Source organism: Alternaria metachromatica, assembly GCF_023757995.1.
Source record: "Alternaria metachromatica strain BMP 0045 chromosome Unknown scaffold_1, whole genome shotgun sequence".
Lineage (NCBI taxonomy): Eukaryota > Fungi > Ascomycota > Dothideomycetes > Pleosporales > Pleosporaceae > Alternaria > Alternaria metachromatica.
Window position 1 is genome coordinate 1401068 of NW_026055492.1, and position 27547 is coordinate 1428614.

At 52.7% G+C, this 27547-nt stretch overlaps 11 protein-coding genes across 11 annotated transcripts; 4 read left to right on the plus strand and 7 right to left on the minus strand.

Moving 5' to 3' along the window:
• Nucleotides 1-582: 582 nt before the first annotated feature.
• J4E83_000452 (uncharacterized protein) lies at nt 583-2204 on the minus strand (the record flags this gene model as incomplete). Its single annotated transcript, XM_049327414.1, has 2 exons — nt 583-1951; nt 2200-2204. 2 exons carry the CDS (start codon nt 2202-2204, stop codon nt 583-585), a joined length of 1374 nt encoding a protein of 457 aa, XP_049193559.1.
• Nucleotides 2205-2455: 251 nt separating this feature from the next.
• ERV14 (COPII-coated vesicle protein) lies at nt 2456-3067 on the minus strand (the record flags this gene model as incomplete). The annotated part of the gene is made up of 4 exons (XM_049327415.1): nt 2456-2548; nt 2599-2665; nt 2721-2876; nt 2967-3067. The coding sequence occupies 4 exons, from the start codon at nt 3065-3067 to the stop codon at nt 2456-2458; spliced, it is 417 nt and encodes a 138-aa protein (XP_049193560.1).
• A 649-nt stretch (nt 3068-3716) lies between these two features.
• Nucleotides 3717-5089, minus strand: J4E83_000454 (uncharacterized protein; the record flags this gene model as incomplete). The annotated part of the gene is made up of 4 exons (XM_049327416.1): nt 3717-3850; nt 3902-4448; nt 4498-4899; nt 4955-5089. 4 exons carry the CDS (start codon nt 5087-5089, stop codon nt 3717-3719), a joined length of 1218 nt encoding a protein of 405 aa, XP_049193561.1.
• Nucleotides 5090-5589: 500 nt separating this feature from the next.
• Nucleotides 5590-7144, plus strand: BNA4 (kynurenine 3-monooxygenase, mitochondrial precursor; the record flags this gene model as incomplete). Its single annotated transcript, XM_049327417.1, has 3 exons — nt 5590-5695; nt 5753-5967; nt 6017-7144. The coding sequence occupies 3 exons, from the start codon at nt 5590-5592 to the stop codon at nt 7142-7144; spliced, it is 1449 nt and encodes a 482-aa protein (XP_049193562.1).
• A 1216-nt stretch (nt 7145-8360) lies between these two features.
• J4E83_000456 (uncharacterized protein) lies at nt 8361-9174 on the plus strand (the record flags this gene model as incomplete). The annotated part of the gene is made up of 3 exons (XM_049327418.1): nt 8361-8400; nt 8451-8757; nt 8814-9174. The coding sequence occupies 3 exons, from the start codon at nt 8361-8363 to the stop codon at nt 9172-9174; spliced, it is 708 nt and encodes a 235-aa protein (XP_049193563.1).
• A 546-nt stretch (nt 9175-9720) lies between these two features.
• Nucleotides 9721-11015, minus strand: J4E83_000457 (uncharacterized protein; the record flags this gene model as incomplete). Its single annotated transcript, XM_049327419.1, has 5 exons — nt 9721-9764; nt 9824-10002; nt 10074-10582; nt 10641-10659; nt 10720-11015. 5 exons carry the CDS (start codon nt 11013-11015, stop codon nt 9721-9723), a joined length of 1047 nt encoding a protein of 348 aa, XP_049193564.1.
• Nucleotides 11016-13027: 2012 nt separating this feature from the next.
• J4E83_000458 (uncharacterized protein) lies at nt 13028-16679 on the minus strand (the record flags this gene model as incomplete). Its single annotated transcript, XM_049327420.1, has 8 exons — nt 13028-13328; nt 13380-13708; nt 13760-15195; nt 15259-15341; nt 15422-15692; nt 15744-16283; nt 16337-16420; nt 16484-16679. The coding sequence occupies 8 exons, from the start codon at nt 16677-16679 to the stop codon at nt 13028-13030; spliced, it is 3240 nt and encodes a 1079-aa protein (XP_049193565.1).
• Nucleotides 16680-17803: 1124 nt separating this feature from the next.
• J4E83_000459 (uncharacterized protein) lies at nt 17804-18589 on the plus strand (the record flags this gene model as incomplete). The annotated part of the gene is made up of 1 exon (XM_049327421.1): nt 17804-18589. One exon carries the CDS (start codon nt 17804-17806, stop codon nt 18587-18589), a length of 786 nt encoding a protein of 261 aa, XP_049193566.1.
• A 249-nt stretch (nt 18590-18838) lies between these two features.
• On the minus strand, nt 18839-20563 carry J4E83_000460 (uncharacterized protein; the record flags this gene model as incomplete). Its single annotated transcript, XM_049327422.1, has 3 exons — nt 18839-19321; nt 19432-20253; nt 20303-20563. 3 exons carry the CDS (start codon nt 20561-20563, stop codon nt 18839-18841), a joined length of 1566 nt encoding a protein of 521 aa, XP_049193567.1.
• A 1462-nt stretch (nt 20564-22025) lies between these two features.
• J4E83_000461 (uncharacterized protein) lies at nt 22026-23858 on the minus strand (the record flags this gene model as incomplete). Its single annotated transcript, XM_049327423.1, has 1 exon — nt 22026-23858. The coding sequence occupies one exon, from the start codon at nt 23856-23858 to the stop codon at nt 22026-22028; it is 1833 nt and encodes a 610-aa protein (XP_049193568.1).
• Nucleotides 23859-25232: 1374 nt separating this feature from the next.
• J4E83_000462 (uncharacterized protein) lies at nt 25233-27185 on the plus strand (the record flags this gene model as incomplete). Its single annotated transcript, XM_049327424.1, has 4 exons — nt 25233-25412; nt 25463-25558; nt 25610-26044; nt 26094-27185. 4 exons carry the CDS (start codon nt 25233-25235, stop codon nt 27183-27185), a joined length of 1803 nt encoding a protein of 600 aa, XP_049193569.1.
• Between the last annotated feature and the right edge of the window lie 362 nt (nt 27186-27547).

The following is a 27547-nucleotide window of genomic DNA, read 5'->3' on the forward strand; positions in this document are numbered from 1 at the left end:
GCAGGCAGCATTGCAAAGCATTCACCGTGATGCAACGGTAAAAGAGCCCATCGGCGGCGTCCGATAATGAAGATAGGGGCACGGAAGAGAGAAAAGGGCAGAGATGTCAAGGCAAAAGGCGGTGTTGTGGAGTAGGGCAGGAGGCGCAGTGGAAGGGTCCTGGTGCATGGCGGGGTTGTTGCATCAGTCCGAGCAAGGCTGTTGCGAGGCTGCACGCCATTCACGTGGGCGTTCATTCAGCACTGACTCAGAGCAGATAGTTGTGGCGACTGCGCGGCTCTGGATTGCGCAACTGCGCATATGGTCCAGGTGTTTGCCAGCGCATAGCCGGTGAACTGCTGGAGAAGTCAGGACTGAACTGCTCGCCAACTACGCATGCGCAGCACGGTGGGTCAAAGGACGTTGTTAATCTCCAGTATGCCAACGCAGAGCCGGTGAACCGTCCGAGGCATAGCATCCTGGACGTGTGACATGGGTTGCTTATCGAGCCCGGCATACATGGGCAGCCGGTAAGTCAAAATCGTCATCAATTGGTATCGAATGCATTGGGTATCGCTATATCCGCTCCCTGAACCTCCACGTCTAATCGTACAATCTCAGAGCACCATTCAGATCACCAGCAACCACCTTGCTCGACTCCCTCGGATGCCACTGTACTGACAGTACAGGCGCATCGCTCGCTGGAATCTTATGGTACATCTTGCACGTCTTCCAGTCCCAGAAGCACAAGAAACCTCCACTGTCACCAGAGCTGATGAACTGTCCGTCTGGACTGATCGCCACGTCTGGTGCGTATCCAGCCACATTGTGCCCTCTGTAGCTCTTCTTTCGGTTCTGTCGGAAGCGGTCGGTGGAACTGTATACGGTGATCTGGTTGTCGGACGATTGGAAGGCAACGTATTTGCCTGACGGGTGGGGTGAGGAGCGGACCATGGAGAACATGTAGGGTTCCGCGATAAACTTGATAGGTACGGGAATGCCGTATTCCCACGCGCGTAGGGACTTGTCGTCTGATGTAGTGATGAAGCGGCGGTTCTCGTCGCAGAAGGTGATTGTGTTGACAGGCCCCAGATGGTGGTCGTATTCCTGTACCATCTCTCCGCTCCTTGTGTCGTATTGCAGGATCTTCTTGTCGCTCATACCGGCCAAGAACTCGTGTGGTGTACTGGGGTTGATGCGCACCACGTGCGGAGTCTTGCCAGTTGTGAACTTGTTCAGGCACTTTCCTGTCTCTGTGTCCCATAGCTTCATGAAGCGATCGTAACTAGCTGATATGAACTGTGTGCCGCTGGGGTTGAAGTCGATGTCGACAACCGACTTTGTATGCCCAGAGTATGTTCGCAGGAGCTCGCGTTGGTGGTAGACGTCCCATAGCGCAATCTTCGAATCGGCGGATGCGGAAAGTAGGAGATGGCCGCTGTCAGGCATGAAGCGAACCTGGGTAATCGACTTGGTGTGGTATTTGTAGGTGTGGATGAGCTTCTTCGGTATGAAGTTCTTGGGCTCGTAATCGCCGGTGAGCTTCATGTCGAGATCTGTGGGCACATGCATGTACGTCCGGCCCTGGTAGTCGTACTGCTGGCTGCCAACAAACTCGCTCGTCTCGCCCTCGGCTTCGGTATCGCGGTAATCTGTGCCGGCGAGCTTCTTTTGCGCGGGCGCAGCGTTGTCGACAATCTCGTCTTCCTCGTAAACTATTTCCACCTCGACGTCCGACCCGAACTCGTCGTCTGAGGCAGCATCTGGCCTCTCTTCCTCATACTTCGCCCATGGTCCCTTGTATGCGCCTGCGCCAGTCACGACGCTCGAATCGCCCTTGCCCTCTCGCTTTCTTTTCTTCGACCCGTCGCCGCTCTCGATGGCGCGTTGACCCTGGCGGAAGGTGTGGTCGCTGATGTACGTCTCTGCAGCGAACCCAGTTGGCACCCTGCCCGAGCCGCCGGCGGGCATTCTAGCTGTTGTGGAGATAGGGTAAGGATCGCGTAACGTGTGAGAACTGGCGACAGTGTCGATATTGGGGTTCGACAAGGCTGGAGGGTGGTCAGCGCGGAGTGTCGGATGCGAAGTTGTGTATGGAAGCTTCCCAGCTCACCAGAAAATGTGGGTGACTGCGCACGGACCACAACCCGACTATGCATTGCGTAGTTACATGTGAAAACTATGGTCCATTTACACGAGGCTAACATAACGCTATCATACCCCATAACTCGTTTAATCCCTCTTGGGTGAATTCCCATCCCCAAACCTGTCGCTCCAGGTATCCCGCATTATCCTAAACCAACAATCATGTCCTCCCGCTAGCAATATGCGCACGCGTGGCTCGCTTCCCCGAGCCGGATATCAAGTGTATCTATCCGTTAATCTTCAGCCGTCCCTGGATTCGGTCTTCGTAGCCCACCGTAATCAGTACAGCCGCGAATATACCTACGACCAAGACGATGGGCGCAGTCTCCACCTAGTGAGACTCGTCGCGGATGAGGGCGACGATCATGCTGTAGAGGTAGAAGAAAAACATGAGCAGATGGAAGCCCAGCTTGATGAAGGATTCCTGTGTGGCTGTTAGCCTATCGCCATATACTCGGTATCCTCTCATCGTACCTTCTTGTGCACATTGAGCTTCCTGAAGATCTCCGTTGCGTCCAACAGATGCTGGTTCTCAAAGATCCTGTGACTGTCAGCATTGTCCTTATCCCTTGGTATAGTCCGGCCCTGCTACGTACTTCTTTCCGTTCCATGCCAACAGAGGTAGGTTCAGGATCAATGCGATCCAGTATCCGTTGATGAGGAATAAGAAGGTCAGGAAAGCGTGCACGGCGGCCTCGGGGATGATGTAGGTGTTCAGGCGGTTGCAGAGATCGATGGGGTTGATGTAGTCACTGGCGCAAAATTAGCATGTGCCGATCAAGGTACGGGCCGTATCGCGTAGATTGCTACGCCATGGCATTGTATGCCTGGGGTTGACTCGCCATTCCAGATCGCTGTACATGATAGTAAAGAAGACTTGTAAGAACAGGTTGACGGCATTTATCAGCACCGCCAACAGGTACAACCATGCTTCGCCAGTCATTGTGGGAGTGTCGTGTGCTGCGTAGCACGGCTTTGGCGTATAGAAGGTTTAATATAGACTAGCGAGGTCGCCAGTAGACACCTGGATACGAATGGACAGGTGGTCGACAGAGGTTCAGCACTCGGATGCGGTCGTGTGTTTGCAGGCTGCCGAGCTAGAACGCGGGAAGCTAGCTCGTGCGCGGGGCCTGGCTAGAGGTTGTGATGACGTGGGTGAGCGGTGGGGTTACACGACGGTGATGCGACGGTAGAAGCTTGAGTAATAACGTCGATTGCGAGGTCGCTCAAATTCTGGCGGGCGTTGGCAGAGATGTTTGGATGACGTTGAGGCGGAGACACGAGTTGCTTCCCTGGACGGCGGGCAGGCACCACCACTAGCGTCATTCGCCTCGCTTGCAGGTGTGCGTTGAGCGGGCCAACACCGTCCGACCGAAGCTTGACCGAAGGTTGGTGATATCACGGACGGCCGAATTGTTTCGTCGAAACGAAACGAGTTGTGCAAGCTATGACTACCAACAACATGAACATCACTACAGACCGCCATCACGCGAATGTTGATGAAACTCAAAAGCCTCGTGCTGTTGAATCACGCTATGCGTACTCTGAGAAAGTATCGTATAGCTATGTTATTCCCAAGTGTCCAATCATCCTCAAGCAGCTGCCTTCGCTTCGCCATTCGTTTCACCGTTTGTGGCTCCCGGCATCGGTACCGGACCACCTGGCGAATCTGGCAGTCTTGCAGTCAAGACCTCCACGCCATCCTCTGTTACGAGTAGGGTGTGTTCTGTAGCGTGTTAGTCATGAGTGGACACATTGATGCATCTGCGGGGCTTACCAAATTGCGCTGTCAGAGAGCCATCCTGCGTGACACTCGTCCATTCGTCTGGCCATGTCTTGTCCCTATGCGAACCAACACTAATCATAGGCTCAATGGTGAAGCACATGCCGGGCTTTGCCGATCCAACTGCCTTGTTCTTCGCGTAGTGAGGAACATTGGGTGCGCAATGGAAGAGCTGGTTGACGCCGTGCCCGCAGTATGTCCTGATGACGCTGCAGTTCTTGCTCTTTGCGTGCTTCTCGATGACGTTTCCGTATTCACGGAACAGTGTGCCTGGCTTGACGATCTCGATGGCCTTTTGTAAGCACTCTCGCGCTGTCTCGGTGACGCGTACAGCATCGGGGTTTGCCAAAGCCTTGTCTCCAACGTAGAACGTCTCGTTCAGATCCGCGTGAAAACCGCCATGGTAGACGGAGATATCAATGTTGAGAATGTCGCCGTCTTTGAGTACTCGTTGGTCAGGGATGCCGTGGCAAATGACCTCGTTCAGCGACGTGCATACGGACTTGGGGAAGTGGCAGTAGTTGAGGGGCGATGGGTAAGACTATTGCGGTTAACAAGACTTTCTGATTCCCTAATATTGTCGCTCTTACGTCACGCTCGACAGTAGCCTTATGTACGAGCTCGTCGATGTAGTCAGTGGTGACACCAGGCACTGCGGCTCTTCCTGCAATGTCCAGAATCTCGCGCCCGTACCGACACACCTTGCGCATCGCATCTTGCTCCTCCTTGTTCAGAATCGTGATCTTATTCCTGTTGACAAACACCTGCTCCGAGCGCGGTATGCCGTCCTTCGCGTAGTCTGGGTGTCTTATGTGCTTCGGGACTTCGCGTCGCGGCGAGAGCGGGTATACGGGTCTGAGGGCGCCGGTGTACGAGTAGGTAGGGAACGGGTTGTAGTGCCCGGTGGCTGGATCCGGGTGAGAAACTACTTTCGGCGTAAAGATACTTTGGAGAATACTACTTTGTGACTTGTGCTCCTTCTTGTGCTCAGCCTAGAGGGCCGTTAGATTGTTTTGTCTGCAGTGTAAGAGCAGTCTCACTATGTACCCAGTTGCGCTTGAAACAATCCTGCGAGCAGAAGTAGTTCTCTTTTCCGAGCTTCTGGCAGTTCGGACATTGCAGAGAACTCGCATCGTTCTCGCAGTCTTTGCCTGCGCACTTGCGCGGGGCGTCTGTGGCCATCGCGTGCGGTGGTGTAGGGCGTGTAGAGGGTGTGGTCGAGGCGGAGGTGGCCTGATATTCACGTGCACTCGACTGTACAGCGCGCAAGGAACGTATATGTGCGAGGCAACGGTTTGCGCACGGAGGAAGTGGTGGACTGCGACTTTCGTTTGTCCCACGGCATCATCAAGTCGGAATTCGTGCAGGGGTCCAGGCCGCCGGCCGCCGATCACCGATTACTAAGTAGCCAACTTGAACCAGAGCTCGCGCTTACCCGTTCCAGTCTTGACGTGCATCATCTGCCCTACTTTGCCATCATATCTGACTCTTTGGATCCCTGGTAATGGTTTGATAATTTTCACCCGTGGCTCGCGTCTCCCTCGTTTGCGGACGATGTATTTCCACTCTTCTTTTCTTCTTCCTCCTCTTGCTCTTCAACTCACACCACGCCGCTTCTGAGCACAGACCATTGAACCAACCATCTTTTTACTCCAACTTTTCCACATTGCCTCCTTACCACCATGACCCAGAAAGTAGTTGTGGTTGGAGCCGGGCCAGTAGGCTCTTTGGCCGCGCTTTATGCAGCTGTACGCGGGTTTGAAGTGGATGTCTACGAGCTAAGAGCAGGTGAGATAATGATCTGTAAACCATCTCGGTGCTAGCGAGTGACCTAACGCTAGCCAGATCTCCGAGACCCCAACACCACACCGTTAAACTTCTCCAAATCTATCAATCTTGCTTTGTCGGAGCGAGGTATCCACTCCCTTCGCAAGACCGGACTATCCGATCTTGCAGATGCAGTCTTGGCAGAGACCTTCCCCATGCATGGTCGCATGATCCATATCAGGAAGAATGGAGAGTATGTTCGACAGCCACAGATCTATGATGCGAGAGGGAGAGTAAGTACAGTGTGGTCGCATGCTATTGATCTCATGCTAATCTGGGTAGAGTTTGTTGGCTATGGATCGGACAGGTTTGAACAAGACCTTGCTTGACCATCTAGAGGCCATGCCTAACGTCAAGCTCATGTTCAATCACAAGTTGGTCGGCGCAGACTTCCGGAAGAAGACCGCATGGTTTGAGCATCGTACCAAGTCTCCCGAAGAACAGGGCGACGAGTTCGAAATCAACTTCGATCTCATGATCGGTGCCGACGGTGCACACTCGGCGGTGCGATATCACTTGATGAAGTTTGTGCCCATGTCGTTTCAGCAAGAGTACATCGACAAACTCTGGTGCCAGTTCAATGTTCCAGCCACACCGGACGGCGAATTCCGAATACCTCCAAACTACCTACACATCTGGCCCCAGGACGAATCTATGTTCATCGCTCTCCCAAACCTAGACAAGACTTTTACATCAACGCTTTTCTTGACCAGGGAAGGCTTTGAGCAATTGGACGCGTCTGGAAAAGTAGTCGAGTACTTCAATGAGAAGTTCCCCGGCGTGGTTCCTGAACTCATCACCGAAGACGATCTCCGCAAGCAGTACACATCTAATCAGCACCTGCCCTTGATATCGATCAAGTGTACTCCATATCACTACGGAGATTCTGGCGTTATCTTAGGAGACGCGGCCCATGCCATGGTACCATTCTACGGCCAAGGCATGAATGCTGGACTGGAAGACGTCCGCGTTCTTTTCGATTTCATCGACAGGTATCCCAACGATCGATCAAAGGCCCTAGATGAATACACCAAGGAGCGCACTCCTGACGCACACACCATCAACGATCTTGCCGACGGGAACTATCGCGAGATGGCAAGCGACGTCAAGAAGCCTCTATATCTACTGCGGAAGTGGGTGGAGGAGCAACTCTATATCTACGTTCCGAGCATTGGCTGGGCCACACAGTATTCACGAGTCACATTCAGCAACATGCGATACTCCGAGGTTCGGCAAGCGGCACAGAGGCAGGCCAAGATCCTCAACGGCGTGGCCGGTCTGGTGCTGGCTTCTGTTGCTGGTACCGCTTTCTGGTTCGCGCGATCTGGTGGCGCACAGCACGCAAAAATGGGCATCATGAGGTCTATCTGCGTCGTTGCGCAGAAGATGCAGAAGCTCACAGAAGGTTGAGCGTTGCTGGGGACATCTTGAACCGAGACTGGCGCCCGAGCTGTAATATCACATGTTCCTACCATACTGTACGCTTTCATCTAAACCAACATTCATCAACATCGCGCAGAAAGCGAACTCAAGCAAGCGATATAGCTCACCGTCCCTCGTACAACTTTCTCATCCTTCCAGAATCTTACTCTGCTCTCCAGACTTCGATGTCGGCGCAAGTGTTGACGGCACATCGGTCACTGCTTTAGTCGTGTCTTTTGTATCCTACAAAGCGGATACCAATCTCGACAACCCCTCGCCATGTACGAGGATCTCATAGTACGACAGGCTTGGCTGCCCTCACGCGACTAGCCACGTGAACTTCGCGTGGATGTCTTGCCCCACAAGCGAGATGTGGGGAAGCGATTCGGAGTGAGATGCATGCAGTGGCGCTCGCTTGCACTAGCATCCGTCTTCGACATGTTACATGTGTGGCACATGATGTCGATACGATTCAGAATCACGATAATTCCACTTACGCATTTCCGCAGACATTGCTTCTATCTTCCAGCTTTCGCAAAGTAAACTATCAGCGCTTTTTTCGTTTTGCATGATCCGCTGCTGCTAATCCCGGGACGTAGACTTCTGCACAATCGCATTGATGATTCCTGGGTCGTGGCAACACATCTCCACTTGATTGATACACAAAGCCATCTATCCTCACTATACACACTATGCGGGTAAATACACGAACCTCTCACAGCCAACAAAACGCCATCCTTCCTCCCTTTGCGACCTTCCACAAACAGCGTATCTTCCGTATGCGCATGGTCACAGCCACCAAAGAGAGTTCGAGGCTGGCTTGGAGTAGTAATCGGAAGCATTCCTGTGGATGTTGACCCACATTCCAGAAGCCTTTGAACCTCACATCCGGGTTGTGATGAAGTCAGTCACGCGTGGCAGTAAGGTCTCAACCTGGATAAGACAAGTTCTATTCTAGTCTATCTTGCACGCGTGCTTGTATATCGCCGCTTTGTACTTTACACTGTGGGTCTCGAGTGGATGGATCTCAGGCGCGGCATCTTGGCGAGTGTGTATTGGTTTTATTAAGGTATCTTGTTTCTCCAGGACTTCCTTGTCACACGTAGAATATTTTTCGTTCCTTTTTTACCTTCAAATTCTGCGTGCTTTGCGATAGCGCTGCTGAATAACTGCGCGTAGCTTGAAAGATTAAGAGCTGACTGAGATGCGCTTTGCCTTTAGTCTTGCGGCTTTAGCTAGCCTTGGTGAGTATCCCGATTTAACACGGACAGTGATCTCAACTGACAATTTCTAGCTCAAGCATGGCCTACGTCAGAAACACAACGCCTCGCGCCTCGCGCTGTGAGCTACGTGGACTCGGAAACTGGCTTCACATTCTCTGAGACCAAAGCCGCCGCGACACTCTCAGCGAACATTATCTACCGCATAGCGCAACCCGCCAATGTGCCAGCGGGCCAACCATACGACATCGTTCTTCAAGTTGTCGCGCCTAACGTGCTCGGCTGGGTTGGTCTCGCATGGGGCGGCAGCATGATCCGCAACCCCCTTACAGTGTCCTACCCCAACGGCCAAAAGCCAACCGTGTCATCGCGATGGGCCACGTAAGTCGTAGCATCCCAGTGACAACCAACCGCGAAAATACTAACACCCACCGTAGTGGCCACTCTACACCCCAACAATACACCTCAGCAACCTACACGCCCCTCACAACCGGCAACAAGTCCAACAACACGCATTGGCAATTCACCGTAAAATGCACCGGCTGCACAACTTACACCGGTTCTTCTGGTGCCGTGCGCATCGATCCCAACAGCAGCAGCAAGCGCTTTGGTTTCGCGTGCTCGCAGAGCAAAGTCTCCAACCCGTCTTCGACTAGCGCATCGATTCCTGTGCATGATGTGTATAATTACATCACGCATGACTTTACTGCGGGTGCGAATCAGAACTTTGAGGCACTGCTGAGTCGGAATGGGGTTGCGAGTTCGGGTGGGATGGGGAATGCTACGGAGATGATGTAGAGGCGAATGTAGGCAGAAGGTGGTGGGCTTGATGGTGGGCTTGTAGATATCTTCGGGATCTTGTGGAGTACATACTATAGAATGGTAAGAATTTCGTCTCTTCTCGAGAAATATGGGTGCTGCTGTGTGTTCATGCCTAGAGACATGCAAAGCGACCAACGAGGCAGTGATGTGGCGTACGACCCCATGTCTGCACACCAAAAGCCAAGGCCGAGATTTTAGCATCTCCAGTGCTCGAAGATAAGTTGACAGTGTCACACCGATGATAATACTTCCTGCTATTCATGACAAAACGAAAAAAAACGGGTGGAGAGACATGGTCAATCTTTAGTAATTAGTAGCATCATGGACTGGTTGCATTTCGAAAAGCACGATATTCGCCACGTAACGCGCTCGTGGATTCTCTTCTGCGATCTAAAGGATTACACAACGCAATGCCAAACGAGAGCTGAGCTAGAAGCACCGCACCTAACAACTCTGACTAACGAAGGTCTTGACAGCCACTTGCCAAACTAGCCATGATAGATATACGGCGATAGCCAGCGTCTATGCTTTGATGGCCATATCACCGAGCGGCATCTCCTTGAGCCCTGTTTTGTCCATGTTAGCTACATGTCGCACAGTTGTATAGCGAACAAGTGAAACTTACAGCCGTCAACATCCTCGGGAGCTTGCTGCTTCTTCTTGCAAGCATTGTATTGAGCGGGCTGCTGGACGGTAAGACCAGCCTTGGGGCAAGCAGTGTTGAGGTTGCAGTTGTTGTCCATAGCCTTTTGGAGGGAGTCGCCTTCCCAACCGAAGACGTAGTCACCATGCGCGGCAGAGCCACTGAAGAGAGAAGTCAGCTATGTTTTCGTCTACTGACAAGAAGCTTGTATGGAGGGGACTGAAGGACTTACCCAATGTTCATGCTGTACACAAATGGGTCGCTGCCATCGGTTGGCCACAAGCTCTTGTCGGCGAACTTGTTGACATCCCACATGAGCTCGTACATGATCTGAGGGAGCTTGACGGGATGGGTAGAAGGGCAAGCGCCGCCACCATTAGCACCAGCGCCCTGGCCATAAGCGACGTGTGCCTGATGATCTGGGGAGTCGAGGTTCTTGCCATCCCAGCAGGTGGGGAAGATGATGGTCTGACGGATGAGCTTGCACTTGGGGTCTTTGGGAATGGCGACAGTGTCGGAGCCTGAGCAAGGCGCGCCACCAACGAAGGTACTCTCGGAGGGAGAGGTCCAGCAGCGATGGCAGATGTTAGAGAGCTTGACCTTGCTGGGGTCGGTATTGGTGGCTGAGCCGGCGAGCATGCGGAAGCCCTTCTTGAAGGCAGTGGTCTTTCCGCTGGGGATGTAGTAGACGTCGAGACCGCCGTCATTGATGAGCTTTCCTTGTGGTCCACCGTTTCCGATCTTGGCTTGGGGTTAGTGACTTTCTCGATTGTGATGCGTTAGCTAAGAGGTTACGTACCTGAGGCACGCGAATGTATCTAGAAGGAGGTCAGTGCATGTTTCACACCCAATGGGTACATAGTGTTGTAGGTACTCACGTTCCGTTCTTTGCCTTGAAGAACATGACTGCGGTCCAATAATTCGACTTATCCTGGACAAAGCTGCAGGAAGTGCACTTGGACATCTGCGCGATGTCGTTGGAAGGGTCCATCGTGATGTTGAAAGCGTCACCTCCGACGATCTGATGAAGATGTGGTGTGTACTTTACGCCCGGGTTGACGAGGGGGTCTGTCCGCTCCACGACAAGCTGTGAGCAAGCAAATCGCAGCATGTTCTGCGCAGCGGCATGGCCTGCAAGGGCCGTGGCCGCAGCGAGGAGGGTAGCCCAGTGCATCGTGACTAGTGGTCGTGATTTAGTCTTTGTGAGAATGTGCGTGATGGCAGAGAGAATGAGTGATGATGAATGTAGAGGCACAAAGATCGAGGCTTCAACCATGTCTCCTAATAACCTCTCTTATAACGAGACCGCCGAAGTATTCGCCTGATTAGTGATGTCCACGAGGACAACTGCCGGACCACGGGGAAATCCTGATCGATCGTTGCTGCAAAATATGGGGTTAATCTAAGGTGGTATAATGATTGGGTTAGAAAGCTTTGCAGCTCAAATTGTCTACCCACTTCGTATGACGACCCAAAGAATGGTGAACTCTGGAATGTGCACTGAAAAGGTCATTACAGCTTATCACGCCCGCTGTCGAATCAGGCTGCGGATCTGACCATGGACAAGCCCGGAGGTGCGGATGCAACCTCTTGGTTTGCCGCCCAAGATATTGTGCCCGTGACTTTGGAGGTAAAGCGCCCGTATGCTACATGCTCCAAGACACTTGGCTTCTACCTGTACGATATGTATGCTAGCAGTGTAGTGAGCGCTGGGCCCCTCTCGCTGACTGGAGCTATCGAATTCGGGAAGATGTGATGCCATCTCTACGTAAAGTTTGGAGGATGTCCCAGGAAGTTTAGGGTCGTAGAGCGCGCCTAATTGTGAAGATCATCGCTGTCAGCTTATCATCGCTATCGGCGTAAAATCGTTCTTCTCGCTCTCAACCCCAGAGTGTTAAACATTCCAATTCGAGAAGGCTCAGGCGTGGGATGAGGATCAGCATCATCGCTCAAATGCTAAAGTTAGCCAACCGCTGCTGGCCCAGACCGCCTACGTGGCAGGCGCGCTTTGCACGCTCCGCAGCTTTGAGCCCTTATGAAGGATAGTCGCTAAGTTTGCGGTGAGGTTGACCAAAATAGGGGAGGATTTGGAACCCCACGTTGATGAAGTTGGGTCATGTGGGAGGCGCTTTTGGGCCTCCATGGCACTGCCAGCAGCTTCGGTAGGACATTGATGCCGATGTGGTGAAGAGGCGTGGCGATGGGCTCGAGAGGCTGAGCCTTACCCAGCATGATCTGGCTCTCGAATTGAACATACTATATGCCATGAACTCAGAAGAATGCGGCAGGCCACTGGTTCCGCTGCTAGCACCTCTGTACTGTACTAGATCGTGTAGACGGATCATGCATCAATGGGTGACGCAAGAGGTGTTTGGACTGACTTGTGTCCCGATGCAGGATGTTTCAGACAACTTGCATTCATAGATGGCATCGGCGGTCTCGAGTGGCGCGTCATCGCTGGCTTGCGGATGGTTGAGGTCGTCGAAGCAAGGTTTGGCGAAGTCTGCGGGGCGCTTTCGCTTGGCGCCTTGCTACGGAGCAGGCACCAACGCTTTCAGCGTCGCGTGGAAAATCATCCGCAGACACCACACTATTCCTCTTCCATCGCTATACTCATCTATCCTTTGTTACACACACATCAGAATATGGAACGGCCACCTTTAGCCGCTCTGCATGTGGCCAAGCCTGGATCTGCAGTCTTCCTTTATGAGGAACTTCATATTGCAAGGTGATACGATTGGTGCCAGCTGACTTCGACCCCTTGCTCTCAATAACCGGCATTTCACCGTTGAGCCACGAGATCCCTCGTTGCGCAAGGCGCATTAAAGTCCGTGTGGGGTATCGCATGGAAAATTGCCGATGGCCAGGGTCGTGCATCTACAGATATTGCGGCTGAAGTGGGAAGTGGCACACTGCATTGTGGGACAGTCGAATGTGTGGAAAAGAGGCGTGGCTCTGGATCATATTGCTGATGAATAGAAAGAAAAGGTTGGGCTCTGTCTGCTTGCAGACTGGATGCGTGTGTGCCAATTCACACGGCACTCCCCATCTAATCGACACTGATATGACAAGCCTTCTCAACTACGCTACTGTTGCAAGCGGGCCAACGGCTTCTGAACTGAATGGCCCCTTTGAACTAAGAAAATAAGCCAAGGAAGTAGTCTCCTCGGATGGAAGGAAAGAGCATCACCAAGCAATCTTGGCAAGCAAGCCGTTGGGCCAAGTGCGCACACAGTACTTCCTTGACTCATCGAGGACGAGCAAGCCCATACCGAAAGCAGCCGGAAGGAACCAGTGCTCAACCGAGACGGTCCTTGTGTCGATCGTGTCCTGGAGGGCTGGAATGTAACAGAAGATGAAGACCACAACGATGGCGAAGATCATGGCAGGGAAGAGCGACCAGTTTTGAGTAGCCTTGTTGAAGATAGGCGGTTGCTGGAAGATGCTGAGTCTACGGGTGCGAGTAGCAAGTAGGTTGAACAGTTGCCTGTCGTCAATGTCAGCTAGTTACTCAGTACACTTCCACATCTATACTTACATGATCACTAGTGTGACGAAGTAGATACTCGAAGCTTCGTTGGCGACTTCGGTAACGAATCCCGGGTCGTATTGAGGATCGTAAACACCAAACTTCAGCCACATCGCCGTGAACGGAACTCCTCTGCGCTGCATCCACCAGAAGCTCATGGTGAAGGCGAGGAAGCACTGCAGTAAACCGACAACGAAGTAGGCATGGAAGATAAGCCGAGCGTTGACTAGCCTGTCCTTCTTAGGGTTACGAGGAGGGCGAAGCATCACATCGGCCTCTGGCTTCTCATAAGCAAGCGTGATGGCGGCGGCACAGTCGGTAAGACAGCAGATGATGATCTAGACAAGGTTAGCTGACGGACGCAGTGTATTCTGATCAGATGTACTTACCATAAGGAAGGACGACAGGATCTGCGGAATACCGAATGCGACGTTGGTAACGACAGGCCACAGCTCACTGAAGCTACCGGCGGGAAGCAAGTACACGATCGTCTTCTTCAAGTTATCGTAGACCAGGCGACCGTACTGAACAGCCTCAATGATGGCGGCGAACGAATCGAGAAGAACCATATCGGCAGCTTCAATGGCAATATCGGAACCACTGCCCATAGCGATACCAATGTCGGCAGCCTTGAGCGATGGCGCATCGTTGACACCGTCACCTGTCATACCGACAATGTTGTCGTGGGCCTGGAACTCCTTAACGATACGAAGCTTCTGCTCAGGCGTCGTCCTAGCGAACACAATCTCCTGGTATTGGCAGAGTTGATCCCATTGCGCCGCGTTCAATGTGATGAGTTCGGGCCCACTTAGCACGATTGACTGCTTCGTAGTCCCGATCTTGCCTTCGCGGCCGAGAGCGCTGATGTCGTCGACCAAAGCGGAGTTCGAGATGATGCCACACTCTTCAGCGATGGCCTGAGCCGTGAGCTTGAAGTCGCCAGTGACCATGAAGATACGGATCGAAGCTCCTCGAAGAATACGAACGACGTCTGGAATCTCATCACGGGGTGGGTCCACAATGCCTACGATGCCAATAAACGTAAGACCTTCCCGGGCTGCGACCAATACTTCCTTCTCATGGTTGGCGGAGAAGGGTACGATAGTCGGCTTGCGAGCGAGCAGTATGACGCGCTTTCCCTGGCGAGACCAGCTGTCTTTGACGGTGTCGATACGAAGGCGTTGTGCGTCTGTAAGCAGTATCTCTTCGCCCTTCTCGTTCAGGATGAGGTCGCATCGAGGCAGGAGGATATCGGGAGCTCCCTTGATCATGAGAGTAGCGTTGTTGCTCGTCGGAGTCTGGTTTGCGGGTGTCATCAAGCGGACCATGAACTTATTTTTGCTGTTGAAAGCAATTTCGAAAACCTTCTTCCAGTCGCGACGCAACTCAGCGACTGACCCAAGAGACTCGGACAGTCGAAGTATAGCCTGATCAGTTGCATCGCCGTTGATCTTGCGCTCCGCAATGGGAAGATGCATAGTAGCGGCATCGAATTCACCGGAATTACAGAGACCACCGAGCATGCGGACTTGATCCATGATGTTTGTCTTGGCCTTGGAAAGCACAGAGAGATTCTGTTCCGAACGAAAGACTGCCATCATATCACGCGCCGCATCCGTAGTGTACTCTTCACCCGCTGCATAAATGTCCGTGACGACCATTTTGTTCTTCGTCAACGTTCCGGTCTTGTCGGAACAGATCACCGAAACGGAACCAAGTGTCTCAACGGTCTTGAGGGACTTGCAAAGTATCTTGTTCTTGCGCATGATGTTCGCGACGATGGTCAAGCTCGTGGTAAGTGCGATCGGTAAGCCTTCGGGGATGACTAGAGAAAGAAGGAAAAGTTAGCATCTGTACATGGAAAAAGACATTGTTGGGTAGTCCATACATGCAACAGCGCACGAGACGCAACTGACGATAAGAAGGGGTACGTCAATCCAAGTAGGATGAGATTTCCTCAGCCATGCAGCCCTGAGATGCGTAAGTACAAATCCTTCAACTCATAGATAGCCAAGCATAGACATGTTGCTCTAGACCAGCCACAAACATACCAAAGAACCACGATGAGAACAACGACGCATGTGATGAAGAGTGAGATGATGAGCACAAAGCGTAGAATCTCCTTCTGAAGAGGAGTCATGCCAGTCTTGGGATCCGAGGTAAGCTTTGCGATACGACCGAAGATAGTGTTGTCGCCAGTTGCAACGCACACGCCGAGACATGCGCCTGAGATGCAATGGGTGCCTTGTAATCCGATGTTGTTGGTCTCGAGATAATTGTCTTCGGTTGCTTCGATGGTAGCTGCGACGGGCTCAGACTCGCCTGGCATATGTTAGTCCTCGTGCTCAAGTGATGTGTGTAGGTTTTACGTACCAGTAAGGATTGCGCGATCGAACATGGAATCGCTGGATATATCGACGAATCGAACATCGGCGGGTAGCTTGTTGCCCTGCTTGATAACGATAATGTCGCCAGGCACTAGATCCAAGGCCGAGATGCTAACGTGCGATCCGTTGCGTACGACAATGCATTGATCAGGCAGCATCGTTCCAATGGATGCCATCACTCTGCTGGTTGACCAGTCCTGCCATGCATTGAAGGCAGCCTGGATGAGCCAAACAGCGATCAGTACACAGGCAAGCGCCAGGTTTGCGACCGCTGGCGGTTTACCGAGAGGCTTCCATGCGACGAATACCAGTATACCAGCAACCACAAGAATGCTACCAAAACCACCAAAGAAGTAGCCTATTATCTTCTTGAGGAGCCCTGATGGGGGAGGTGTCATCTTGTTCTGGCCGTGTTCGCTAATGCGACGCTGGGCCTGATCGTCAGAAAGGCCCTGGTCGATGTCGACGGAGAGGCGGCGACACAGCTCATGAACGGCAAGTGTATGCCATTCGAGGTCTGCCAGATCTGTAGAGCTGAAGTCAGTAGACGTGGCTGTGATTTACAGCCAACAGACTCACCAACAGCGGCTTTCTCCTTCGCTCTCTTCACCTCATCCTGCTTCTTGTGTTGATCCTCGTCGATCTCGATGGACAGAGTACGATCTGAATGTTCGTATCAGGAGTCAGTGGATGTCTCACAAGCAAGTCATAGAGACAGCTACTCACAGGTGATGGGGAGTGCAGTCTCTGGCTGTACAGTGCGCGCTCCTCCAGCACTGCGGATGGAAAGGCTGCCCACACTTGATCGCCGTGACAGATTGCGCTCATGGCGACGTTCGTGGGTCGCGTATCCATCCTCTTCGTCGGGAAGGCGTAGCTCTCCGAAACGGACGCGAGGAGCGACCTTTTCTTCCTGATCCATGTGTGAACCTGTGGAAAACACAGATCGATACCGCGGGAAGTAGGACCGGGGAGTGTGCAAAAAAGATGCGAATGAGCTGAGAAGAACGGAGAGAGGTAGCACAAGATTTAGTGATGCATGAAGCGCGACTTATACCCCGAGAAAGGCGAAAGTTATCTGCCGTCTTTACGAGCAGCGTGCCTTCGAAAGCTCTAGCAGCGCGTCAAACACGTGCTTGGGCGGCCTTGGTAGGATTTCTATACCGTAAAAGCTCCATCATAATCTCAGCTACGTAGAATGACACCAAGAGTGTGGTACAAGGTCCTCCTCGTCTTTGTCATAGTCAACTTGAAGCGATTCGACGCACAAATACCTCATACAATCCAAGATGGGGCCAGGGTCCTGCAACAGGTAAACCGTAAGCGTCGGAGGTATCCCGTCGGACCTTTTCCTATGCGCCCAAGAATTGCCATTGGCGACTGCGTTTGTCTGAGCTGTTGACGGTTAGCCATGAGCGATTTTCGAAGAACTACACAGCCACGCTACGACACGCGAAATCAAGCTTCTGCGAGCTCAGCCTATAGTGATGCGCGATTTTCGACCTCACATCCTACCATGGATCTGGTCATCGCGTGCAAAAGAGATGAACATGGCTTGACTGGCGTTGCAACAATGCCTCGGTGGTCAGCAGCTGCCTGTTGAAGCATCCCGGGTTCATGGACGATCTCAGACCCTGCCGGCAGTTTGATGGTCTACGACGGGGTAGCACCGGGTCGCATCAGATGTTACTTGCATGAGCATCTGGTGTGTGCCCTGGCAGATTCTGGTAACAGCGTTGAGAAAGAGCCGCTACATGCATGCCATCCATGCGCGTGCCACTGCGATATTCGGGCCTGTATGGTGGGGTGTGCGTGCAGAACATCAACTGGACCTGCGGCAGGCGGCGCGTGAAGGTGATTGTTAACAACGAGATGCCCCTCGACACATGTGCAGCATATGAGCTCCGTTGGGGTGGCAAGGTGGTGATGATGGCCGCTCAGCGAAAGGGGCAGCTTCCAAAGTTGTGTCTGTGCGCGATGAAGCTTCCCAAGCCAAGAGATGCCCAGCACGCGAAGCTGACCGCGTCGTATTCCATCCTTTTCGCCATGAACACCCACGATAGCGATGGACTGCCACAGCAGCCTCCAACTACTTCAGCAGCACACGCATCCGACACTGGAGAAGCAGACTATGCCATTGCCGCATGGCGCCGATATGCTCACCTATACGCCCCCGTGATTGCTAGCCCTTTCGCTGTTCTCTTGTCACCAGTCATCGCTCAGGCCACTGGCTTTACGACCGGCGGGAACAGTCTGCCACTTGTAGTGTCTTTCGCCATACCGACGTACCTCGTAGCATCCTCCTTCTATCCGTCGAACCGACCCGAACCTACTCTGAAGCAATCCATCCGATTCACACGCAAGAACGACCTCTACCGCGCAGGCGTCATCGCAACCTACGGTCGGCTATTCGGTACACCACCAAACGTCATACAATACTTAGTAGACATACTTGGCAGCTATGGCGCCGACCAATTGATTGGGGAACGTCCAGTGGGTACAAGACAAAGGCGTTCGGAATTTCTGGTCGCCCTGACGTGGATACTTGGTAGTTGGCTCGTCCGCTTCTTCGTATCCTTCGATACACCCATGTTGCAACAAGTCGTTCTTCTTGCCGATCGTATTCTCAATCTTACGGCATATGTTGCGTTGGTTGACGATGTGGTCGGTGTGTTGACGCGACCGAATCTTCGCACCAAGAAAGGAAAAGCCACCCTCATCGCGACCCAGGCGTTCACGATCTCGGCGTGCGTGTTTCTGTTCATGAGATGGGCAAAGGGGTTAGCTGAAGGGGAAGTCAGCCCCTACCCCGTATCAGCAACAGAGCTGTAACAATGGCTGCATCTCTAAGCTTTGTTAGCTTGGGACCTTTGACATAGATGTTACACCCAAAAAGCATTGCACGGTGCGCGAGGAGCGCGATCCTGATGAGCACAAACATCACATCTTCTGACCCAATCTAGTGCGAAGTTAGGTAAGAGAAGTCTACTTCGGTACTATTTAAAACGAACACCAATATATCATGTATTTTGCTCATACGCTGCATCTCGTCTTCTGCTCGACGTACCACCACTAAGCTACTCATCGCTTAGCCCAATGTATATGAACGTCCTCAGGCTTATTGATCTGCAGCGTCAACACCGGCTGACTGTCTTGTAACAAATGGAGCAAGCGCTGTCTCGCCAATTCTGTACTTTCCCCTTCACGGACAACTGGTAGCGCACTACATCTACGAAACAGCGTCGCAATAACCGCTACAAATTCTACCTGCGACATCTTCTGCCCAGGGCATACACGCGGACCGACAGACCACGGCATAAAGGTTCCTTGCGCAGGTGTGATGAGCGTGGGCTCTGGTGTGTCGGGTTGTAGCCAGCGTGCGGGGTTGAAGGACAGGGCATCAGAACCCCATGTTGAGCGTGAAGTATGCAATGCCGTTGTGTTGACGTAGATGGTGGATGGAGCCGCGATCTGGAACGACGTGTCTGCGAAGGCAAGGTTCTGACTCGTGGTTATGGATCGCATGAGGAGAGTTACGGGCGGGTAGAGGCGCAGGGTCTCGAGCTATATTGTGAAAGCGTCAGCACCGAGCTAACGGAGTAGAGGCTAGGGAGCTAGCCGTCCTTGAAGGATGCCGTTCAAGGATGGCAGTATGTCGATATTGGGGAGCTTACCATAACAGCTAAACAGCGAACAAGTTTCGGGAATGCACTTGCATAGTCTATTGGCGACATGTCAGGTTCTCCAAGCACAGTATCGATCTCGGTCTGGATCCAGGCTTGCCACTCCGGATACACTGCGAGCAGCGCGACGGCGTAGGACATTGTGTTTGCGGTTGTGTCAAAGCCAGCAGCGGTGAAGATGAAGAGGTTTCCTGCGATTTCTTCCTCGGTGAGAAACTTCTTGGTAACCTTGTCCACCGACTCTGGCGTTGACGCGTCTGTCCGTATCTTCTCCTGGTCTGAGAGGCGGACAAGTTCTTCCATGATGGTGCTTCGACTGTTATTTGGACTCTCGGTCGTCTGCGTAGCATGCGGCGATGTAGAAACACTGTTCTGGCGCTCCTGATTGAGCATGTGTTGTGTTAACCCTGGCAATCGCTTCAGTGCTGTACCTAATCGCTGTGATACCTGCGGCATGAAGGGCAAGCCCAGAAAGCTGGCAGGAAGAAATGCAGCGTAGATGAGCTTGTCGGTGACTAAAGAAATAGCATCAACGTATGAGATGTCTGCGGATGGTTTGGTCGCCGGCTGAGATAAAGCGAATGGCTTGTCATGCCCATACGCAATACGACCGAGGACGTTCATCGCGATCGTGCGAAGACCAAGAACTATCTGGGCGGGCCCTTTGGCAGCATCAGGTGGGGAGACTGAGGGTAAGAGGTCTGCCATGGAAGATGCTTGTTCTACGCTCACTCTCCACACTTCTGGGCTAATGCGTTCGTTCAGAGCCGGGGCGACAATACGGCGCTGGCGGGACCAGGACTCATCTTTAGCCTTATACCGATGCGTTAGTCACGATAAACAGCGTAAGCAATCCACTTACAGTTACAATGTTTGGACCCAAAAACCCCATGGTCTCGGTGGTAATGTCTGGATGAACAAAGTCTCTCCTTCTAGACATGATGGTATGGGCCATGGACGGGTCCGCACAAACAAGCCGGTTGAGTCCTGTAGTAACAACGACAAAAACGGGTCCCAGCTTCTCGTGGATCGCTGCTTTCTCCCGGAATTCCCAGCCCCAGATACTAAGTTCCACGGTAGCGAAGATAGATTTGGGAAGAATAGAGCGAAGAATGGGGCGCATAGGGACACAGAATATGGACCAGAACGCCTAAGAGTATGATCAGTTTCGAATAGCTAGGTCTGAAGAGACGGGCAAGGGTGTGCAGGTTGCTTCAACCACATATTGCGAGAGGAGGAGCGGTAACTTACGCTATCAGGGTCATAAGGGCATAATATGATGGGTAATCCAGTCGCGCGCGCTGCTTGATAGTTGTTGGCGAGATACCATAGCTGGGAAGCAATGAATAGCGACGCTATTGTCACCACCCCAGTAATGAGATATGCCATGAGTTTGAAGATGCGTCGGGTGCAGTTTTTGATGTCGACCGTTGTCCTATTATGTTAGAAACATATCTAACAACTATATATCCGGGTAGACTTAATTGTTTCTGGAGAAATTGTACCGGAAGCATGGTTTCCGGGTCGTACGTTGTACTAGTGCCGGTCTTACTACTTTGTCTACCCACACCCCCGAGGCCCACCAGGGCGAGATGAGATGCCAGCGCAGCGCATCGCTGGCTTATCATACTGTTGGGGCAGATTTTCACGAGCGATAGATTGTAGGTCGCGGAAAAATGGCACGAAACAGGAGAGCCGTCCGCAGTTGTCTCATTCACCAAGGCCGACGCAGCTTTCCGCGCACTATCATCATCTTGGTACAACAATGAGGCCTTTCTGGATTTTGGACAAACTTTCCGCAACGTATGGCCGAGTAGCAATCTTGCAATCTTGGCGCACATTTCTTTGTCTAGGTCGATGATCTTCGCAAGGTTGTCACTGCCTCTTTCATGTGTGGCCTTGAAACATCGACTTCACGGTCGTCAGACGGCATGCAGGTGTATTATGTGGGCACTACCTTACCTAGGTAGGTACCCGGATGATTCAGGCAATGTCTCAGTCTCACCTCTCGTCCGCCAAAGAACAAGCAAGTTTCGGATATCGCGGCGCAGAAAGCTCTGTACGAAGCGAACACGTTGTCCGGCTGATAGTGTGCACGCGGCATCTGAACGATGGCTTACGGTGTTTCGAAATGTCCGAATGTCCAGAGACGCACGGCCCCACCAGCAGAACACCGGCTCCTTGTGCAACCGCGGTCCCGGGCGTCGAAACCGTCAGCAACATCGACCGCGAACGCCTAGTCAGCGCGAAACGCACAAGAGTGGCGGCACATTGCGAAGAAGATGGCAGTGGCAACGCGCGCCTGTTGCGCAATTCGGGCGGTCCGGGCAACCTTGGAAAGGGAAGACCATACCGCCAAAACATACATGCACTGCGAGGCTGCACGGCGAGGGCGAGGTTGAATTACAGGGTCCAATGACTGCTAACACCGCTGACTACGAGACTGTTGCTAGCTTACAGTCTCCGATCGATGTACTCAACAACTAGCTTCAGTAGTTGTGCAACTCTTTGCCGCTATCTACAGATTTGCCCCTAGAGCATTTCACAAGTCCTCCCTTCGTCGCTCGTGCTCGCTCCTGGACTCACTATGCCACGCTGATCACAGCCTCAGCTTCTTCAGTACAGTCGGTTCCATGCTCAGTGCTCTCTTCTTCTTCCTCCATGACCTTGTCGTCCTTGCAGGCCTTCCTCCAGCGCTGTTCAGCTTTCTGCAAGCCCTGAGTAATCAGCACCGAAGGACACTCCTCGGTAGACCAATCCTCGGATACGATGTGAACAATCTTCGCTGGCGCCTCATCGGGCATGTTGATGAGGGTTTGAAGCCATTTCTGCACCTTGCGGTTTTCGGGGATGAAGACCTTGAGTCCGGCCGCTGACTTCCCATCTTCTCCGTTCTCAGCAGGAATTGCGGATGCCGCCCAAGGTAGCTTGCGCCATCCTGGCCACACCTCTGGTTGTATGAACAGATTGACAGACTCATCGACCTGCATATACTCCCTAAGAGCGTTTATGTACACCATGTCGACGTTGATGACGAGTTTCTGGAGAGAGGGCATCGCAATCAGAGTGTTGATTATGCGCTGGAAGTGCCATGGCTTCTGTCCACCGCGTGCGTCGGTTTCTGGATAATAAATCTCCATGTCAACGTTGACTTTGCGCATAAGATTCAATGGACAAGGGCCGTATCGAGGGGTACCATCGCATGCTTCTGAACGGCTCATGAGCTCCAGGAACCGATGCGCAAGCTGTTCGCCACCTATGAGATGTCCTTCTATAGCGGTCTCTGGGTAGGAATCGTTGTCCTTGATCTCGAAGTAGTTTTCGCTGTAGAAAATGGGCTTCGCAATTTCGTGCATGACTTTGTCGACTGCTAGCAGCGCTAGCATGGTTACAGGAGGTTCCATTGTCCAGTAGTAATGAGGCTGAGCGTTTTTGGTGTTGGAAGGAAGCATGAGCTTCGGCATCTTCAAAAGTGATGAGAATTTGTATACAGTCAGGCCCATGGCTTCGGAGTGGCTTAATTCCCGAAGCCAATGGTCAGGGCGCCAGTCTTCATGAGGGACGATAGTGGCTTGAATCCTGACTTTGGTGGAAAACAATAGCACCAGTCGGACGATCTTTTTCTTGATCTCTGCCGGGAGCGTGCTGAAGAAGTCGGGTGCGGCATGTTGATAAGGTCCTGTGTTCAAGTTCGCGTTGGGGTGCATGATCTGTGTGTCGTAGAATTCGGCGAAGACGTCGTTCTCCATGCCTGGGGGTAGTGTGTAGACGATCTGCTCCGGTCCAGTTCCCGCACATTGGTATTTGTTCATTTCATTGCTGGCTTGTTCAGCCCAATCATCCCAGGGTTTGCCGTAATCGTAGTCGTAGCGCACCTCGCCCTCCGGATCTTTCTCCTCCTCGGTCATCTCAGCGCCAACTCCACTTGCCCAGGCTGACCAGAGTGTGTCGTCCTCCATATTGGCTGAAATGCTTGGCTCTGTTCGGAGCTGATTATGGCTCTCGGGCGGGAACTTGACTTCGTATCGGGAATTCTCTTCAAGCATGTAAGCTTCCATTGCAGCGATCAGCTGTTTGGAGTAAGCCTCCATTGCTTCTTGAGTTCGGAAATAACCTCGCTGAAAGTGGAGCAGCTCGGTAGCACGTTGGAACATCTCCGCTTTGGTCGCCTTCCGAGACTTAAGTAGCAAGAGTGTAAGAGTGATCATTTCAGTGGCCGTGATCTTCATTCCCTTACCCCTGTGAGAATACATGTCGTGAAGAAAGGCACCCAGTCGTGACTCCGGTTTCAGCGCTTCTGCACGGAAGTCACCCTCGTGTGGCGCACCCGGGAGGAAATGGTCGAACTTCTCGGCGTTAAAGTGCTGTTGGACCAACAGGTCTTGACGCGACGCCAATCTGGAAGGTTCCTCGGCCATGGTGCTGCGGAGGAGGTGTGTGATGGTGGCTGCTGCGGGCGTACGTGTTGCAACTGGCTGGGTGTTAGTGTCGCATCTCAAATGAGCGAATGTCTGCCGTACGGTGTCTTCTTGTTGATCTCAGGGCTAGCCGCTAGATACCAGAGTATCTCCAACGCAGCTGTTCGTGCGATACTGATCGTATACCCCGCTAATCGCAGAGCTACGCGGTAAATGCACGAAGTGCTCGCAGACAGGCGTGGTTACCAAATGGGCTATCCTGCGTACGTTCAAAGGCGTGAAGGTAATCGCCGTCGTCTGTTTGAGAAGCGAGTCCAATCTTGCGGTGACCTGCCCAGAATATGAGTCTGAAAAGTCGATGTCGCGTGGCCAGGCAAAGTCTGCGCACGTCCTCTACCTAGCCACTAAAGTAAGCCCTCACTCGTCGAGGCACGCGGCGTACCCCTGTTCCGAAGATCGGCTTGCTTCTCCCTGCAACGACAGTGAAGAACGACGTCTACTGGGCATATAATTTCCCGTTTGGGAGTACGGAGGCGTTCAAGGTCCTGGTGGCCTTAGCAACTTCCCTCGACGTGCCGTCCCGGGATGATCGCAAGGACTTGTACGAACCTAACGCGGTTAGGCATCTCCATGAGCTGCCCGGTATTAATCGAACATGTCGGACCACTCATGAGACAGTTTCGCAAACTGCATCCCCATCTCATAGTGGGCTTTGATTTCACTCTTTCGGTAAGAGCAACTCCCGAGGTCCCCTTCTAGACTCTGTAGCAACCATCGATAATGATGGCACATTTTCCTTTCGTGTGCCAATCGTTTCCATTATGTCTTTATCATCTGTGTGCGGTGTATGTGACATGTAAAGGACGACGTGAGATGCGCAGTTCGACGTACAAAAGTTCCCAGACCAGAATACCCGTATACGTAGAATGATGAGTGCAGCAGGTCACGGTACATCTGTACTTTGACATGGGCCTATCGACGGTCAGCTCGGGCGTCAGTCTCCTCTGATATCGGTTCTGGGAAGCAGATGAAAGATCATCTACACATAGACAAACATTCCATCATTCCGTGATCGCTGAACCCGATCTCGGTGAGCCGTGACTCACCAGTCGCATCTCAGGGTCTTCTTTATGGAGGCGACTTTTTGGCCTTCATGTAACGCGTCACCGAAAAGTGAAAACGCACGTGTCTGATACGCTCATGCACTGAACGTGTTTTCGGCTTGCGACCCCACTCCACTACCACCTCTTCGAGACACCTATATCTGAAGATTTATATATTGAACAGACTCCGACTCGGGTAGGTCGACATCAGCCAACGCTTCTCGTGCGACGTTTGACTTATCGACATCTTCTAGTCACTTTCCATTCAACCATGTACGGCCCAGGACGCCTGCACCTGGGCAAGGCGGCGGTCGGCACGCACTTGCTGCCACTGCTGCTGCTCCTCGCTGCAACATGTCTTCTCCCTACTTGCCACGATCTCTACCCGGTTTCGCAGCGAGGCCCGGCGTCGTTTGCGGACGAAGCTGCGATCTTCAACTCTGCAGCCACGGTATGCAATCCTCCGCGACAGACGTGAACGTCGCAACTCACAAGTCGTAGATTATCGCGATGGCGCCAGTGCCTTCAGGATTCCATCCAGTAGGTACTACTGTGATCGCATCCACAGCTTCCACGTCTCTCACTGAGTCGGTCCAGGTCGGTCAAGCCTTGTAGAATCGGAAGTCCACCAGCTTACAAAAAGCGCAGATCCTGACAACAGTCAACCCCTCGTGTGAGCATGAGGCGGTCGCCGAACTCCTGACTCCACGCGATGGCAGCCCGACGACCATGTTGCCTAGCTGGACATCAACTGCTGCAACCCCGGTCTCAACGCCTACTCTCGACGAGCTTCCCGACGCGCCGCCAGACGTCCCCGCCTTCCCCTTTGCCGATTTGGGCTTGACGACGGAGGACCCAGAGTTTACCTGGCTATCACCGCTCACGCCGTACTCCTTTCCCGACGAGTTCCAGGAACGATACGGAGGGCTACTCGCGGGCTACCGAGGCGACGACCTGTCGGATCCAGAGGATGATGACTTTTGCGACTTGGATGAGCCTCAGCAGCAAGCTTACACGGAGAGCATGCCTGGGGTCCACTTCCCGGATACGTCTGCCTTAGATCTCCTTGAAGATACTCAGATTGTAAGTCAACAGCATGGTGGGCCTCCTACGTCTTACTGACAGCAACTAGTACGAGCAGCCAAGGTTCACCATCGATCCAACGGTGATTGATCCGCGGGTCGGCATGTCTGTGCCAGCGGCGGACATGCACTTACTGTTGGACGTATGCCCCGCACCTCGACCTCTTACTACTTCTCACACCACCTCCTCCCAAATTTTGTCGACGACCAGCAACGCGATCCCGATCCCAAACAACGCACATGCCGGACCTGGCTTCAACATCGATAGGATACCCAATGAAATAGTGCTAGAGATCTTGAGGTATCCTTTGGTATTCCCAGGCCGAGTGGTCTACCCAAGCGAGTCGAACTACCCGACTGGAGAACCCGTACTTCAAGTCGCGACTTCAGGACAACCCACACACAATGACCTCCGCCTACCACCCCTACGAGACCTTTTGGCCGTAGCTGCGACGAATCTACGACTCCGCCGCTTCGCTTTCGACGTATTCTTTGGACATAACACCTTTGACCTGACCTGCGGGAATATCCTTTACCGAAGGGCTCTTCAACGGAATCCTCTTCGATGGATCAGGGGTGTACCTATACTATACCAAGAGTCGCTAACGCATGTCGAAATATCCATCTACTTGGGCTTGGGCCCGGTAACCTACCAGGAGATGAGGAGGATAAATACCGAGAACATGATTAGGGAAATTGGAAAGAGCCACACACTGCGGTCAGTAACAATCAAAGTGCGAGTCCCTTATGGCGTACAATCTCTTACGCCTGCCGAAAAGCGACAGAGGTTTCTCCAAATGCCTGAACTCGACCTTCTCAGTCGTCTTCGCGGAGTGGACCACTTGGTAGTACAGGCCCCTTTCGCACTTGGAGCGCCCGAGACTGCACGGCTGCAGCAGTGCCTGGCAAAGCCCAAAGGTAGGCGCGGCATGCACGATCGGCCACATCTCTACCCAGCTCTAGCTCTACGCCCATTGAGCAGCGACACCCTGGTGAGGAGGCCTTGGTCAGAACTAGACTCCGAACTCGAGTCCTACGGTCTGGATCCTGCAGATTCTTCGACCAAGATCTCCAAGGCAAAGAAACTGGAACGTTTGAGGCGGCTCGACTGGAAGAACCCAGATGAACCGGACGAGCCTTAAGTATCCGCTTGGTATCGAGAGCAACTGACCGTGTCGCGTTCTCTCGACGTTCTGATGCAGATAGACGGTATCTTGTAATAGAACCATATGTATGACCTCTAGGACTTGTGATCTGCCTCAACGTTCTGTCTTTGACTGAGCGTAGATGGCGACTTCTATGCAATCCAATCGTGATATGAGAGTGACTGTTGCTAAATGATGACCAGCAGGAGTTCCAGATCTACGGAGACAGATGCTGTCTTGTTGTAGATTGTGCATCCTCTCAAGTTGAATGGGATGAGCTTCTTGGAGAATCAAGTAAAATGCCGGGCACTTCAATTTGCCTTGAGCCCGAGATTCTTCTCTCACGTCTTCAAGTGATT